The sequence below is a fragment of the Pristis pectinata genome, chromosome 9, assembly GCF_009764475.1.
Source record: "Pristis pectinata isolate sPriPec2 chromosome 9, sPriPec2.1.pri, whole genome shotgun sequence".
Classification (NCBI taxonomy): Eukaryota; Metazoa; Chordata; class Chondrichthyes; order Rhinopristiformes; family Pristidae; genus Pristis; species Pristis pectinata.
The window spans coordinates 15,792,259-15,807,926 of record NC_067413.1 but is presented as its reverse complement, the minus strand read 5'-3'; the positions used below and the strand labels follow the sequence as shown (position 1 = coordinate 15,807,926).

The 15,668-nt window shown below is 40.5% G+C and overlaps 1 protein-coding gene across 4 annotated transcripts in view; it reads left to right on the top strand.

Annotated features, from left to right (window-relative positions):
* Positions 1 to 15,668, top strand: part of ptk2aa (protein tyrosine kinase 2aa) — a 373,012-nt gene that overhangs the window by 95,446 nt on the left and 261,898 nt on the right. For all 4 annotated transcript variants that reach the window (XM_052023866.1, XM_052023870.1, XM_052023869.1 and 1 more), the window contains exon 2: positions 5,110 to 5,136. Coding sequence is in view for 1 of the 4 variants with exons in the window: in XM_052023869.1 (XP_051879829.1) it covers positions 5,110 to 5,136 (27 nt within the window). In the remaining 3 variants the exon portion in view is untranslated. The remainder of the gene's footprint in view (positions 1 to 5,109; positions 5,137 to 15,668) is intronic.

Sequence of the window (15,668 nt, the reverse complement as noted above, 5' to 3'; positions counted from 1 at the left end):
AATTTCACATATAATACAGCCAAGACTTCCAGAGAATGTTCCTGCACAGGACACATGTAACATAAGACTTCATAAATTTATATACCAGGTAGTCAAAGTGTGCTCAGCATGGCATATTATGTGAAAAACTTTGAGGAAGTGAGTGGTATAGATTTTTGGGATAGAAAAGATGGATTGTAGTTTTTACCACTGCTGCATCTGATGTGTGATGTGTCTTTTTTTTGGCAGTAAGAGTTCATTTTTTTATTTTTCCATCGCATATTCTTCTGCCCCTTCAAATACAGCATCAAACAAATGCAAATAAAATATGGACAAGACTTGGTTGGATCCTGGGGTGTGTTGTGGTACAGAGGGACCTTAGAGTACAAGTACATAGTTAGCTAAAGCAGCATCACAGGTAGATGTGGGGGTGAAGAGGGTATTTGATCTGGCTATCATTAGTCAGGACATTGAATAGAGGAGCTGAGGCATTATGTTGCAGTTGTACAAGACGTTGGTGAGACCACACTTGGAGTATTGTGTACAGTTTTGGTTACCCTGTAATAGGAAAGATGACATTAAACTGGAAAGAGTGCAGAGAAGTTTTGCAACGATGCTGCCAGTACTCAAAGGTCTGAGTTATAGGGAGAGGTTGGGCAGGCTCGAACTTCCTATTCCTTGGAACATAGGAAATTGAGGGGTGACCTTTAAAGAGATGTTTCAAATCTTGAGGGGTATATATAGGATGAGTGCACCGTCTTTTTCCCAGGGAAGGGGAACTAAAAACTAGAAGGCATGGATTTAAGGTGAAAGGTGAAAAATTTAAAAGGGACCTGAGGGGCAACTTCACGCAGAGGGTGGTGTGTATATGGAATGAGCTGCCAGAGGAAGTGGTTGAGGCAAGTACAATAATAACATCTAAAAGACATTTGGATAAGTACATAGATAGGAGGGGTTTAGAGGGATATGGGCCAAGTGTGTGCAAATGGGAATTGCTTGGTGGGCACCATGGTAGGCATGGACAAGTTGGGCTGAAGGGCTTGTTTCCATGCTGTATTACTCTTTGACTCTCCATGACTCTAATAGGTGAAAAAATGTTTGAGCAGTTCAGCCAAAAGACCGTGTAGAAGGAAAATGGACCAACTTGGTACAGCAGATGATTTTTGTCCCTGCTGTTGCGAAGGATGGGCCTGGCCCCGTGGCCACACAACGTCCCAGTCAGCTGGACGCTGCCGCACTACCTGTCCTTGGTGTAAAAGTTCTTCCACACCAACACCTTTGACCACAAGTCCATCAGGCAGTGGTCAGCACGGAACATCCTGCAGACACTGCAGGAGAAGGACTCAATGGATACTGTGGGGTGGTTCCCTGAGCAGACTGTCCAGACCATCTGGCAGAATGCCTCATCAGCAGAACTCACCAACGAGCACCAAGACCTCGCTTGGCTGGCGGTGAGAGGGGCCCTCCCAGTCAGATCCTTCCTGTCTGGTCGGAACCTCACTCCCAGCATGCACTGCCCCCAGGAGGACTGTGCTGGGGATGAGACGTTCGCCCACCTCTTTGCGCACTCTGGGTTTGTGAGAAGGGTGTGGTGAAAGCTGCAAGGGTCCTTGTCACGGTTTATCCCCAGCAGCTGCATAACAGAGGATTCTCTGATCTATGGGCTGTTCCCGGGGAGACACATGGAGATGGACATCAACTGCTGCTGGAAGGTCATCAACTCGGTGAAAGACACCCTTTGGTCGGCCCGAAACTTGTTGGTCTTCCAGTACTGTGAGATGTCCGTAGGGGAATGCTGCCGGCTGGCACATTCCAGGTTGCAGGAGTACGTGCTCAGGGACGCACTGGAGCTGGGTACAGCCAACACAAAGGCTCGGTGGGGAAGGACTACAGTTTAGGGTTCTTCTGCCACTGGAGAGGGAGGGGCGGGGTCAGGCGAGAAATCACCTAAATATTGTAAATACGGGACTAGGTAGCCCCCAGGGAGCCAGACGTGTGGCATTGGTGCTTTTTTTTTATATATAAAAAAGGTAACACTAATGAATGATCTGTACAAGAATGTAAAGGCTTGCACTGTTTATAATTGTATATAGTTTTGTCTTTTATTATGAATAAATTTTATTTTGATTTTAAAAAATTTATTTTTAATAGCAGAGGATTTCTTTTCTCAAAAATGGACTAAGTGAATTGATTTTGTTTACCTTACTTGCCATGGCTTTATGAAATGGAGTCATCTTTGATTGTCCAGTGTATGATAAGGTAGCTAATATTTAAAAAATGTAACCAATTATCAATTTGTTTTGTTGCAGTTCAGACTTTTTCAAAATGGTTGTATTTTAAATAGCCATTCCTTCATCATTACTAAGTCTAAATCCTGGATATTTATACCCATAAACATTATGGGAATGGTTTTTCCAGAGAGGCTGCAGTGGTTCAGAAGAGTGGCTCACCATCACATCCCGAGGGGAGTTATGGAGGACAATAAATGCTGGCCAAAGCAGCCACACACATCCCAAAAATGACTGTCTTCTCTGATCCATGTACATCCATGCGCGCACAGAATAATTTTTTAAAAAATGAAACATTTAATGAGATCTCATGCCATAGGCTGCAGACACTTGCATATTCCTGAAAATTGGAATAGACCACACTTTTAGATCTTATCATTCAAGTAAAACTATAAAAATTTATTTGATCAATTTAGTTAAACAGAAGCAAGAAGTATCAGACACTCAGCAATTACCCAAAGCCTTAACCATTTTCATATTTTAAATAAGCCTTTGAAAATAAATTGGATTTCCTTCCGATCCATGTGGTTTGTGGCATTACAATGATAAGAAAATTATCATTTGAAATGTAATGGATAAACATCTGGCTATTAAGCCGAGTTAAACTTAAGAAATTCAAGTTTTTTTTCAAAACAGTAAGTACAATGTTTGAAGAACTTTTCATAGTTGAGATTGATAATTTATTTTCACCAGGTCAGGTTATGAATTGTTTTAATTATTTTCAACTGTATTTAAGAACATCAGCTTAATATGAAACAATGTCTTTGCAAAACTGGACTTTCTGAATGCTGTTAGATGATAAATTATTAGGAAGTAAAAAGCTGTGGATGCTAGAAATCTGAAAGTTCAGAAAAAGGTGTGGAAATATTCAACAGGTCAGGCAACATCAGTGGACTGAGAAACAGTTAAAGTTTCAGCTAGAAGATCCTTTGTCAGAACTTAGTTGGAGCTATCTTGAAGGCAGAAAATCTTTGGTACTACACATCAGCAATTCTAGTCTCGTTATTGCAAATAAGAGGTAACAAATACTGGAAGAAATTTTCCCCTTTTAAATATGTGAACAATTTAACACAAGGAATCAGATGTCTCAGATGCATTAGAGGGATGTAAAAGAGGTGGGAGAGTTGCAGTACTGATGTATGTATGTAACAACATGGAGTATGTAACAATGGTAGTTAGAGAGGACGTCTTGGAGGGCTAATCCAGTAAAGTGATAGATGTTGAGTTCAGGAATATGAAAGGTGCAATCACAATGATGGGGTTATGTTCTAAGCTTCCCAATAGCCAGCAGGAGATGGAGAAAAAAAATAGAATGCAGATTATGGAAAGATGTAAAAGCAACAGGGTTGTTGTAGCGGGTGACTTGAATTTCCCTAATAATGACTGGGACTCCCTACCAGAGGCTTAGATAGGGCAGAATTTGTTAGGTGCATCCAAGAGGGCGTCTTGACACAGTAAATAGATGGTCCAAACAGGGAAGGGGCAATACTAGACCTTGTATTAGGAAATGAGCCTGGCCATGTTGTTGGAGTTCCAGAGAACATTTTGGGAAATGTGATTAGAGCAGGATACACCTATTATTTTGGGTGCACAAAAGATCCCAAGGGTGGAAATTTATAAGAACCAAAGCAATATCCTGGGAAATAGTTCTATTTCTCTTGATACGATGAAGATGTAATCTTTTTATTTCTCTAGTATGCACAAATTGTCCGGAGAGTTGTGCTACATAAATTTCAAAGGTATTTCCTTCTCATGACATGTTTTGGGATGGGGATGTGCAAGGTGCTGTATAATTTTCTTGGCTTTTTTTTTAACTTTGCACAGGACTAAATGCATCAATCAGAAATATTACCGATTATTGAAGTTTTGAGTGCTCACTTCATTTCTTTAGTATATGGGTTAATAGCACTATTTACAATGTATTGTTTTCTGTGTTTGGAATGGAAAATTCAGCTGTCTGCTCAAGGATTTGTCCCATTGTTAGAGTAGAACATTAGTGCACAGGAGCAAGTTGATTCAACTCAGTGTTTTTCTTTGTCTCATCTCATTTCTCTCCCATGCCTTCAAGGTCATTCTTTTAAGCCAACAGTCTTGATCCATTGCTTTTTTAAAAAAATATAGAGATTACTTCAGCAAATGTTTGTGAGAGGATTCCACCCTTAAAGTTGAATCTTTCTGGTTGTGGCCAGTTCTCCCTCCTTTCGAGTGGGAGTAAATTCCAGACTTGAGCATTTTATGGAGAGTCTGAAGTTTGTGGGCAGATTGGTTGTGTAGTGGCAGAGTCCTGTCTGGAAAATTGTCACTCAGACCTCATGCCAGGTCAGACTTGACATGGGGTGTGAGATGCCATTGATTTCAATGGGGATTCTAGACCTGTGAGTTGAGACGTGAAGGCAAGTTTTTAGCTTATTTCACTTAGTGTTTTTATTTGCTTCCATTGTAATGGCTTTAAAAAAAAATCTCTCAATGATAGAAATACATTTCAAAAACTTAAAATCCATGATAGTTTGCTAAGAGATAAAGCTGCATCGCCCATCTTTGCTTTTTGTCAAAACCTGTCAGTGTTACTCTGAGGTCGGAGTTGCCATGCAGACCCCAGTGCCTGGTTTGAGGGTGTGGAGAACCAGTGAGATCAGTCTTCCACACCCAATACTCATGAGTGCGAATGTGCAGGAAAGGTGGGTAGTGATTCTGAGCAGTAGGCTAGATCCAGCAAGATTCTGTCCTTATGCTATCTTTCCCTTCAATAGTTGTACAATTCCTGTTCTGTGTGCTGTAATGATACCATACAAAGTTGCAGAGCAAAACCACAATTCACGTATTTTCCTGTTTTTTTTTACAGACGTTTCCAATGAATGTCACTTGACAGGTGAGTGTGCACTATTAAATCCCCGGTACAAGTCTTAGTTTAGATTACTGGGATTTGGTAAAACCTATTGATCAGGTGGTATAATTTGATTTGTTGGCTTTCCCAATATATTCTTCTTCCCTCTATTAACTCCAGGTTATCTAAGCTCTGAAAAAGTCCTAGCTTGCTCTCTTGCATTCACCCATCACTCTTGTGCTTCCTAACCTAAGGTAATTCCTGGTTAAGCAAATTTAAAAATTCACACTCTTATTTTTAAATTCCTTTCTGACCTCCCACTTCACATCTCTGTAATCTCCCCTGGCTCTAAAAAATCTGTGCTATCCATGTCTGTCTAATTCTGGCCTCTTACTCGTCATCCAAATTTAATTACCATACCGAGACAGCTGTGCCTTTGTCTCACAAGGCAGTAAGCTCTAATTTTCTCCCTAAATTTCACTTCCCCTCTTCAACTCTCTCCTTTCAGATGCTTATTAAAACTGAGCTCATTCAACAAGGCTTTGGTCATCTGCCTTGAATGTCTCTGTGACTCAGTCAGGTATTGCTTAATAATGCTTCTGTGAAGCACCTTGTGACAGTTTGCATGCATTAAGGCACTGTGATGAAAGATAAGTGTTGTGTTGGGAACACTTTAAGGTGATTAATTAAGATGGTCATTCATGAAGCATAAAGGTCCACCACAAAATTGGCTATGTATTAGTTTAATGAGTCTTTCAAGCAAATAAGTAGCACTCGGAACCAAAGTTTTTTTAATAATGTTTAGAAAAGTTGAAATTTTCACAGCCTTAAACTTGTGTATTAGCATTAATGAAAATGACATTTTGCATGAATTTTCTGTCATCAAATGTGTTTGTCACACTTGTCTTGTTTCTGTGATTGCCTGTGGAAAGAGTAAGTAAACAGTGATTTGAATTATCAAAGAGAAGCTCAATAAAAAAATTTGAGCTCTTCCATCTGAGTTTATTGATACATTTTTTATGAATTGGGAAGGCAAGTTTACTTAAGCTAGAATAATAGTTAAATACCTGGCATTCATTTAACTGTAAATATATGTGAACATCTATCAGTGGTTGACTAAATTCGTGATGCACTTGGGTTTTATGTATTTGTCCATTCAAGCAGCAGTCTGTAAATATTTGCAAATGATGTAGATTAGTAACAACATTTGTACATTTTTGCTTGGTTTTTGGCTTTGTAGTATTTTTTTTAAATATATGTATCATTTCCTGCTTCGGGTAAGCTTTGCGATGCATGAATATTTCAAAAAACAATTGTTTGTGCATTTTTTAAAATGAAAAGGTGTGAACATTCAGGTCACCTGGTAATGTGTGATTAGTGGTACATAGGACAGTACAGTACAGTGCAGGAACAGATCCTCAGACCATCACGTCTGTGTCGACCACAGGCCAGTATAACTAATTCCATGCGCCAGCACGTGGTCCCCATCTCTCTCTTCCCTGCCCGTTCATGTGTCCATCTAAGTGCCTTTTAAACATTGCTATTGTATCTGCTTCTACCACCTTCCCTACCAGCACATTCCAGGAAACTACCACTCCGTGCAAATGTTAAAAAAAACAATTGCCTCTCATACCTCCTTTTAAACTTCCCCTATCTCACAAAGCTATGCCCTCTAGTTTTTGACATTTCCGCCTTGGGGAAAAAAATTTTCACCATCTGTCTTAATTATGCATCATAGTTTTATATACTTCTATCAGGTTGCCCTTCAGCCTCTGATGCTCCAGAGAAAACAATCCCAAGTTTGTCCAACCTTCACTTATAGTTAATACACTCCAATCCAGGCAACATCCTGGTGAACTTCTGCACCCTCTCCAAAGCCTCCACATCCTTCCTATACTGAGAACTCCAAATGTGGCCTAACCAAAGTTTTATATAGCTGCAACATGACTTCCCAACTTTTATACTCAATGGAAAATTGGTTTATTATTATCACATGCCATCCATACAGATCATTCATCACATCAGTTCATTGAGGTAGTACAAGGGAAAAACAATAACAGACTGCATAATAAAGTGTTACAAAGACAGTGCAGGCAGACAATAAGGTGCAAGGCCGTGATGAAGTAGATTGTGGGGTCAAGAGTCCATCTTATCATACTAGGGGACTGTTCAATAGTCTTAGAACAGCAGGATAGAAACTGTCCATGAGCCTGGTGGTACATGCTTTCAGACTTTCTTCTGCCTGATGGGAGGAGAAAGAATGTCAGGGTTGGGTGGGGTCTTTGATTATGCTGGCTGCTTTACTGAGGCAGCGAAGTGTAGACAGTACATGGAGGGGAGTCTGGTTTCCGTGATGTGCCGAGCTGTGTCCACAACTGTCTGCAGTTTCTTGCACTCTCAGGCAGAGCAGTTGCCAAACCAAGCTGTGATTCATCCGGATAGAATGCGCTGAATGATGAAGGCAAGCGTGTTGTACGCTGCCTTTACGACCCTATGTACTTCTGTCGCCACTTTCAGGGACTTGCATCCCAAGAGCCCTTTGTACATCAATGCTTCTAAGAATCTTGCCATTTACTGTATACGTTTCTCTTATATTTGACCTCCCAAAATTCATCACCTCATACTTGTCCAGATTAAATTCCATCTGCCATTTCTCTGCCGAAACTTCCAACAGATTTATATACTGCTGTATCATTTGACAACTTCTTCACTATCCACAACTCCATCAATTTTTGTGTTGTTTTCAAACTTATCTATCATCCATCTACACTTTCATTCAAATCATTAATTATAAATGTTACAAACAGAGGTTCCAACACTAATGCTCATGGAACACTGCTGGTCACAGACCTCCAGTCAGAAAAATACCCCTTTACCACTACCTTTTGTCGTCTGTGACCAAGCCAATTCTGGATCTAATTTACTATCTCCTTGTGGATCCTATCAGTCAGTTGCTTAACCAAAGTCCATGTAGGCAACATCCTTTGCCCTACTGTCATTAATCATTTTTGTCACCTCCTCAAAACACTCAATCAAATTTGTGAGACAGAACCTCCCCTGACTATCCTTAATAAATTCATGTTTTTTCCAAACACAAGTAAATCCTGTCCCTAAGAATCTTCTCCAGTAATTTCCCTAGCACCAATGTAAGGTTTACCAGCCTATAATTACCTGGATTATACCTGTCGCCCTTCTTAGATTAAGGAACAACATTGGTAATTCTCCAGTGTTCTGGGATCTCATCTGTGGCTGAAGATGGTACAGAGATCTCTTGTCAGTGCCTCAACAATCTCCTGCCATACCTCCCTCAGTATCCTGGGTAGATTCCTTTGGGCCCTAGGGTCTTATCTACCCTAATGTTTTTCAAGATGCTTAACACCCCCTCCTCAATACCAATATGCTGTAGAATATCAACATATCCCGCCCTGATCTCATCGTCATACTTGTCCTTTTCCTTGGTGAATACTGATGCAAAGTACTCATTAAGGTTTTTTCTGTGGCTTCAAGCATAAATTCCTCCTTTGTCCTTGAATGGGCCTAACCTTTCCCTAGCTACCCTCTTGCTCCTAGTATACGTAAAAGTGCTTTGGGATTCTCCTTAACCCTACTTGCCAAGGACACTTCATAGCCTCTTTTAGCCACCGCCACCCACCCCCAATTCCTTGTTTAAATTCTTTCCTGCTTCCTTTACATTCCCTAAAGGGTTTTTGTCCAGTTTCAACTTCCTAAATCTTACAATTGTTTCCTTTTAGTTTTTGACTAAACTTACAATATCTTTTGCCATCCCAGGTTCCTTAATCTTGCATCCGCACAGGAACATGCCGATACTGAATTCTAACCAGCTGGTCTTTAAAACACTCCCATATTGGATGTGGCATTACCCCCAAACAGCTGTTCCCAATCTGCTTTCTCCAGTTCCTGCCCCTCATTCCCAGGTACAAGGTCTAGTATGGCCCTTCCCCTAGTTGGACTATCTACATAATGTTTAGAGGGGAGAAAACCTCCTGGATGCACCTAACAAATTCTGCCCCACCTAAGCCACAGACATTAAGTGACTCCCAATCAATATTTTGCAAATTAACAATAACAACAACCCCTGTTGTTTTTTGCATCTTTCCAAATCTGCTTATATTATCTGTTCCTCTATCTCCTGCTGGCTATTGGGAGTCCTTGTATCCTTATTCCTGAGATCTACCCATGCGGCCTCACTGGATTAGCCCAAAAATGTGACCTCACTAAGTGAATCTGTGACATTTATCCCAAATCAGTATTTCAACTCTTTGATATCTCAATCGCATCTGAAGCATCAGAATCCTGGAACGTTAAGCTGACAGTCCTGCCCTTCTCTCAATCAAGTTTCTGTAATGGCTACAACATTATAGTTCCAGATACTAATCCATGCGAGAAGCTCATCTGCCTTGCCTGTATACTCCTTGCATTAAAATAAATACACTTCAGGCCTCACTTGTCTCTTCCTATGCTCCAAAGAAATTGGAGTGGGCATTGGCACCTCTCCATATGGAAGATCTGAGAGTAGCAAGCAACAAACCCATGGAGAGCTTTAAATTAAATTACTTTTTTTTTTGCAAGAACATCAAAGAGGTCTTGGCGATATGGGCCTTCTGGCTATTGCTTTTGGACAACAATCAAAATACCTAGCAGATAAAAAAAAATTCTGACTGCTGAAGTTTTCCCAACCTTGTGCAAAAGCTAGAATTTTGTAAGCAATTACTGGTGTCAGTCCTTGCCAAGTGGTAGTCTTGCACTTTGGGATCATTACACAATGTGGGGTACAATCAATTGTGTGACTTTATCAAAAGGTTTAGAAAAGAAAGAAGTTTAAGTTCAAAACCAATGTATTATTACTAGTGAAACAACTTCTAGGAGGAGGTACAGACTGAATCTACAGGGTTGCATTGTATATTCATGTATTACCTTTATTCTAACTCTTATTGTTTTGTTGGAAAATGTAATTGAATGTATTGTGGGGAATTGAGGGGAGAAAATTGAATAAACTATACTTATTTTCTAGGTGTTTTTAGCTTATGTGGCCAATAGGGAAGATGAATAGTATCCATTTTGGTTTTGGCACTAGCACATTGTAAGGTATGATGCTATGTGTACAACCATGTCGGGCTGTTGCTTCAGTAGTCTGTGGGGAAGCTCTTCTAATTTAGAAGCCATTCCCCAGATACTCATGAGGAGTTTGCATGGTTGGCTCGGCTGGAAGCAACTTTGCTGTGCCTGAATACAGTGCCTAGGTTGAAGCTAGGTGGTCTGTCCAGTTTTATCTTTTGCCGTTTCCAATGTACTAGTTATAATTCCTGAGTGTCTTGTTAGGCCATTGCAGAAGGCAGTTAAGAATCGACCACATTGCAGAAGTCTGGTGTTGCACATAGGCCAGAGTAGGTAAGGAAGACACTTTATACCCCTGAAGACCATCATGGGGGGGGTGGGGGGCAAGGATGTATTTTTGTAAATTTGGATGATTTCAAGTGTGCATGTTGCATTCTTGCATTAGGATTTCAAATATTGAGAACATGAAGTATTCCCATAGAGTTTCCTTCCTGTATAAAATGTATATGCCACATTGAAGATAATCAGAAATCTTAAGAACCTTAGTCTCTCAAATCCATCTCTCAATCCTTTTCAATAATTAATTGTGATCATGGTTGACTTGTCAATAAATTGTGTAAACCTTCCTTTCTCAATATAATTTTGAGAAGGAAATCTTTTAATTTTGGCTTTAAATATACAATTCACCCAGCACCAACTGCTTTGGGAGAGAGTTCCAAGCTGGCTCTAATTTTTAAACTTGTCCTTTTTCTGTGTTTCTACAACCAACGGAAATGGTTAGTATTTATCTCCAGTATCATATCCTCCTAATGCTATGAAAGCTTGATTCAAATGATTCTTTTGATCATCTAAATTACAGAGAATGCAGCCTGAGACTCTATTTGTAAATTAACCCCTGAGTTCCAGGTATCATGCTTTTCTGCTTCCAAAGTCATTGCATTCTCTCAAAGGCATGATGCTTTGAAAGCAAAGCCTGCTAGATATCATTGAACAAGAGTTTTACATAGGTACAGCATGAGGTCTAATTCTTTGCAGGTGGTCTTGGCGTACAAAGGGTAATCTTCTGTTTATTTTTTGATTATTATCTGTACCTGTCAATGACGTATTAATGATCTGTACTCGTGGATCACCAAGTGTGTCTGGACCTCCACAAGTTCTTGCCTTCTACCATCTAGTGAGTACTCTAAGTTATCAGTTCTTTAATTCCAGAGTGATGGTTTTGCACTTCCTGAATTTGAAATTCATTTGCAACCATTTTGTCTGTGATAATCTACTTGTATTTCTTTGTAATTTAATAAATCACCTACACTACTTACAATCCTGTCTTTCACTGATGCTAGGATGTAATTCGGCTTTCTTTTCCATCTGTCATCTTGTTATTAATTTCAGTGAATAGCAGAGGCTGCAGCACAAATCCATTCACATTAATTTCTGATGGGCTGTACAGCAAGACACAGAATGTCTACGCTTAGTCTCGCCGATAACTGGTGACCATTTTGCAGAGTACCTGTGCTCTGTCCACGATGGCCATCTTGAACTTCTGGTTGCAGGTTATTTCACTTCCCGTTTCCACATCGACCTGACTGTCCTCTGCCTTCTCCACTGCCACGGTGAGGCCAAATGCAAACGAGAGCAGCAGCTCATATTCCACTTGGATAGTTTACAGTCTAATGGTATGAACATAGAATTTTCCAATTTCAGGCAACTCACTCCACCCCCGTGTTCCTTTCCCACTGCCACCAGTCCACTGAGCGGTTCTATCCCTTTCTTCACCTTTTCCATCCCTCCCTCATTATCTAGACTCATCACGCTCCCCCACCTGGTTCCATCTGCCGATAATACACATACTTATCTACCTGGGTTTCTTCTCCCTTGGTTCACCTTTTCTATCTCCTCCCTCATCTGGTTCCACCTGCCCATCATCCTTCCCTTATCTGGTTCCAACCATCACCTACCAGCCTCTATCTCTTCCCCCTCCTGCACTATCTGCCTTTTATAATGTTTCCGCCTATCAGCCACCTGCCTCAGTCTTACCCCTCCCTCTCACTTCTATGCACTAGCTATCTTCCCTTTACACTCTGTCCTGATGCAAGGTCTTGACCTGAAACATTGAATCATCCTTTTGCCTCTACAGATGCTGCTTGACTTGAATTCTCCAGCACTTCATTTTCCAAATTTTAAGAGGCCTAATATAGTTGCAGAAGTGGTAAATTGGTTTATTATTATTGTCACATGTACTGAAGTACAATGAAAAACTTGTCTTGCATACCATCCATACAGATCATTTCCTTACAACAGTGCATTGAGGTAGTACAAGTCAAAACATTAACAGAATACAGAATGTACAGAATGAAGTGTTACAGTTACAAAGAAAGTGGAGTGCAGGTAGACAATAAGGTGCAAGGTTATAACGCGATAGATTGTGAGGTCAAGACTCCATCTTATCATACTAGGGGACTGTTCAATAGTCTTATAACAGTGGAATAGAAGCTGCCCTTGAGCACATGCTTTCAGGCTTTTGTATCTTCTGCCTGATGGGAGGGGGTAGAAGAGAGAATGTTCAGGATGGGTGGGGTCTTTGATTATGTTGGCTGCTTTACCAAGGCAGCGAGAAGTAGAGACGGAGTCCATGGAGGAGAAGCTGGTTTCCGTGTTGTGCTGAGCTGTGTCTGCAACTCTCTGCAGTTTCATGCAGTTTTGGGCAGAGCAGTTGCCATACAAGCCATGATGTATCTGGATATGGTGCAGTGATTAAAAGTTGCCGAGGGTCAAAGGGGACATGCTAAATTTCTTAGTTTCCTGAGGAAGTAGAGGCACTGGTGAGCTATCTTGACCATGGCATCTACATAGTTGGACCAGGACAGGCTATTGCTGATTTTCACTCCAAAGAACTAAGCTCTCAACCGTCTCGACCTCAGCACCATTATAAACAGGAGCATGTTCACTGCACCCCTTCCTGAAATCGATGACCAGCTCTTTTGTTTTGCTGACATTGAGCAAAAGATTGTTGTCATGACACCATGTCATTAGGCACTCTATCTCCTTCCTGTACTCCAACTCATCATTATTTGAGATTTGGCCCACTCCGGTGCTATCATCTGCAGATGCATTTAGAGAAGAATCTGGCCACACAGTCATAAGTGTATAGGGAGTAGAGTAGGGGCTGAGGATGCAGCCTTGTGGGGCATCAGTGTTGAGAATAATCATGGTGGAGGTGTTGCAATCTATCCTTACTGATTGCAGTCTGTTGGTCAGGAAATCAAGGATCCAGTTGCAAAGGGAGGTGTTGAGTCCCAGGTTTAGGAGTTTGGAGATGAATTTGCTTGGACCTGTAGTATTGAAGGCAGAGCTGTAGTCAGTAAACAGCAGTCTAACGTAGGTGTCTTTACTGTTCAGATGCTCTAGAGATGAATGTAGACCAGGGCGGTGGCATCCACCATCGACCTGTTTTGGCAATAGGCAAATTGCAGTGGGTCAAGATCTGGGAGGCTGGAGTTGATCTGTGCCATGACCAACCTCTCAAAGCACTTCATGATGGTGGATGTCAGAGCCATCAGGCGGTGTTTTGTGTTGATTTAGATATTCCTTGCAAGTTTCTTCATATAATCCTTTTCTCGTCCCTTCTGTTATCTGTTTTGCTACCTTTTTATTCTTTATATTTCACCCATTCACCAAGTTTTGTTCTTCTATGCATTCTTGTTTGCTTTTTCTGGTTTTTTGATAGCCATTTGCCCCTTTGTTTCCTACGCTGTTTTGTTTTGGTAGAAGTCTTTGATTCTTAGCAGTATAAATTGATTTTGCATGACTTTATTGCATTTTGAATATGGCCTATTCATCTTTTTATTTTGCCCATTAACAGATTATATCGTGAACAATTTCTATCTCAGCCCATTAAAGTCATCCTTAGTTAATCTGGAATCTTTGTAACTGTTCTGTTTTGCCCTTTTCAATATGGTATTAAATTAAATGATTATGCTTTCTCATGGATACAGGTTCACTCACTGAGACTGTTTACTAAATCTGGCTTAGTTTTAATGAATATAATGTAACTTGCACTTTGCAGCAAATATGGAAGCATCCAAGTACACTTAGAAATTGATTTTAATGTCATTAAATTGCTTATCTCAAGCTATGTTGAAGATAAAATATCCCATTAAAACTATTATAATGTGTAGCCTGTCCTGGTCCAACCACGAAGATGCCACAGTGAAGAAAGCTCACCAGCGCCTCTCCTACCTCAGGAGATGAAAGAAATTTGGCATGTCCCCTTTAACCATCACCAGTTTTTATCGATGCACCTTAGAAGGCATCCTGTCCAGATTCATCACAGCATGGTATGGCAACTGCTCTGCCCATGACTGCAAGAAACTGCAGAGGGTTGTGGACACAGCTCAGCAAATCATGGAAACTAGCCTCCCCTCCATGGACTCTGTCTACACTTCGTGCCTCAGTAAATTAGCCAACATAATCAAAGACCCCACCCACCCTGGACATCCTCTCCTCTCCCCTCTCTTCTTCCCTCTTCCATTGGGCAGAAGATACAAAAGCTTTGAAAGCACATATCACCACGCTCAAGAACAGCTTCTATCCCACTGTTATGTCTAGTGAATGGTCCCCCAGTATGATAAAATGGGTTCTGGACCTCACAATCTGCTTCGTTATGGCCTTGTGCCTTATTGTATACCTGCACTGTACTTTCTCTGTAACTGTAAGACTTTAATCTGCATTCTGTTATTGTTTTACCTTGTACTATCTCAATGCACTGTTGTAATGAAATGATCTGTATGGATGGTATGCAAGACAATTTTTCACTGTACCTTGGTATATGTGACAATAATAAACCAATTTATCAATAATTATAATGCACAATCTTTTATTTGTGTATTCTCCCACTCCATAGCCAATGGTCTTATGCACAATTCCCACTAGCATTTTAAGTCCCTTTTATTTGTTCTATCAATCACATAATTCTTTACGGGCTTATCTTTGGTTATCTTGTGTTTTACCATATGAGTATGCTTCATTAGTCAGTCGTGCACCTCCTGCTCCCTTTGCCATTTTCCATGCCTTTCCTGCAGAAACTCTCTATGTTCACTTCCCATGTCATACACTAAATGGCATTAATTTATTCATTTTGTTCCTTTTATTCTGTGTGTTCAAACCTAATCTGTTTATCTAAATGTCCTTTTGAATGTTGCTCATTTACAATCCAGAAAGGATAGCCCTTGAGGTGTAATCCTTTAATTTCCAACTCCTGCTTTTGAACAGGATATCTTGGCTGCAGTTTTTACATTGTTAGTATGGTGTGAATTGCAGTTTGATTGTCCTTTTAAGTTATTCTTCACTCTGGCATCAGGTAGGAAATGTGATTTGTGGATTAGTCTTGATTACAATGATGTTATCCACTTCTGCCACTTATTGAGTTCTTTATAACTACCTTTTTCTCTCCTGTAAAATGGCTTTGTGCTTCAAGATGGCATGGTTTGTATTCTGCTTGTTGT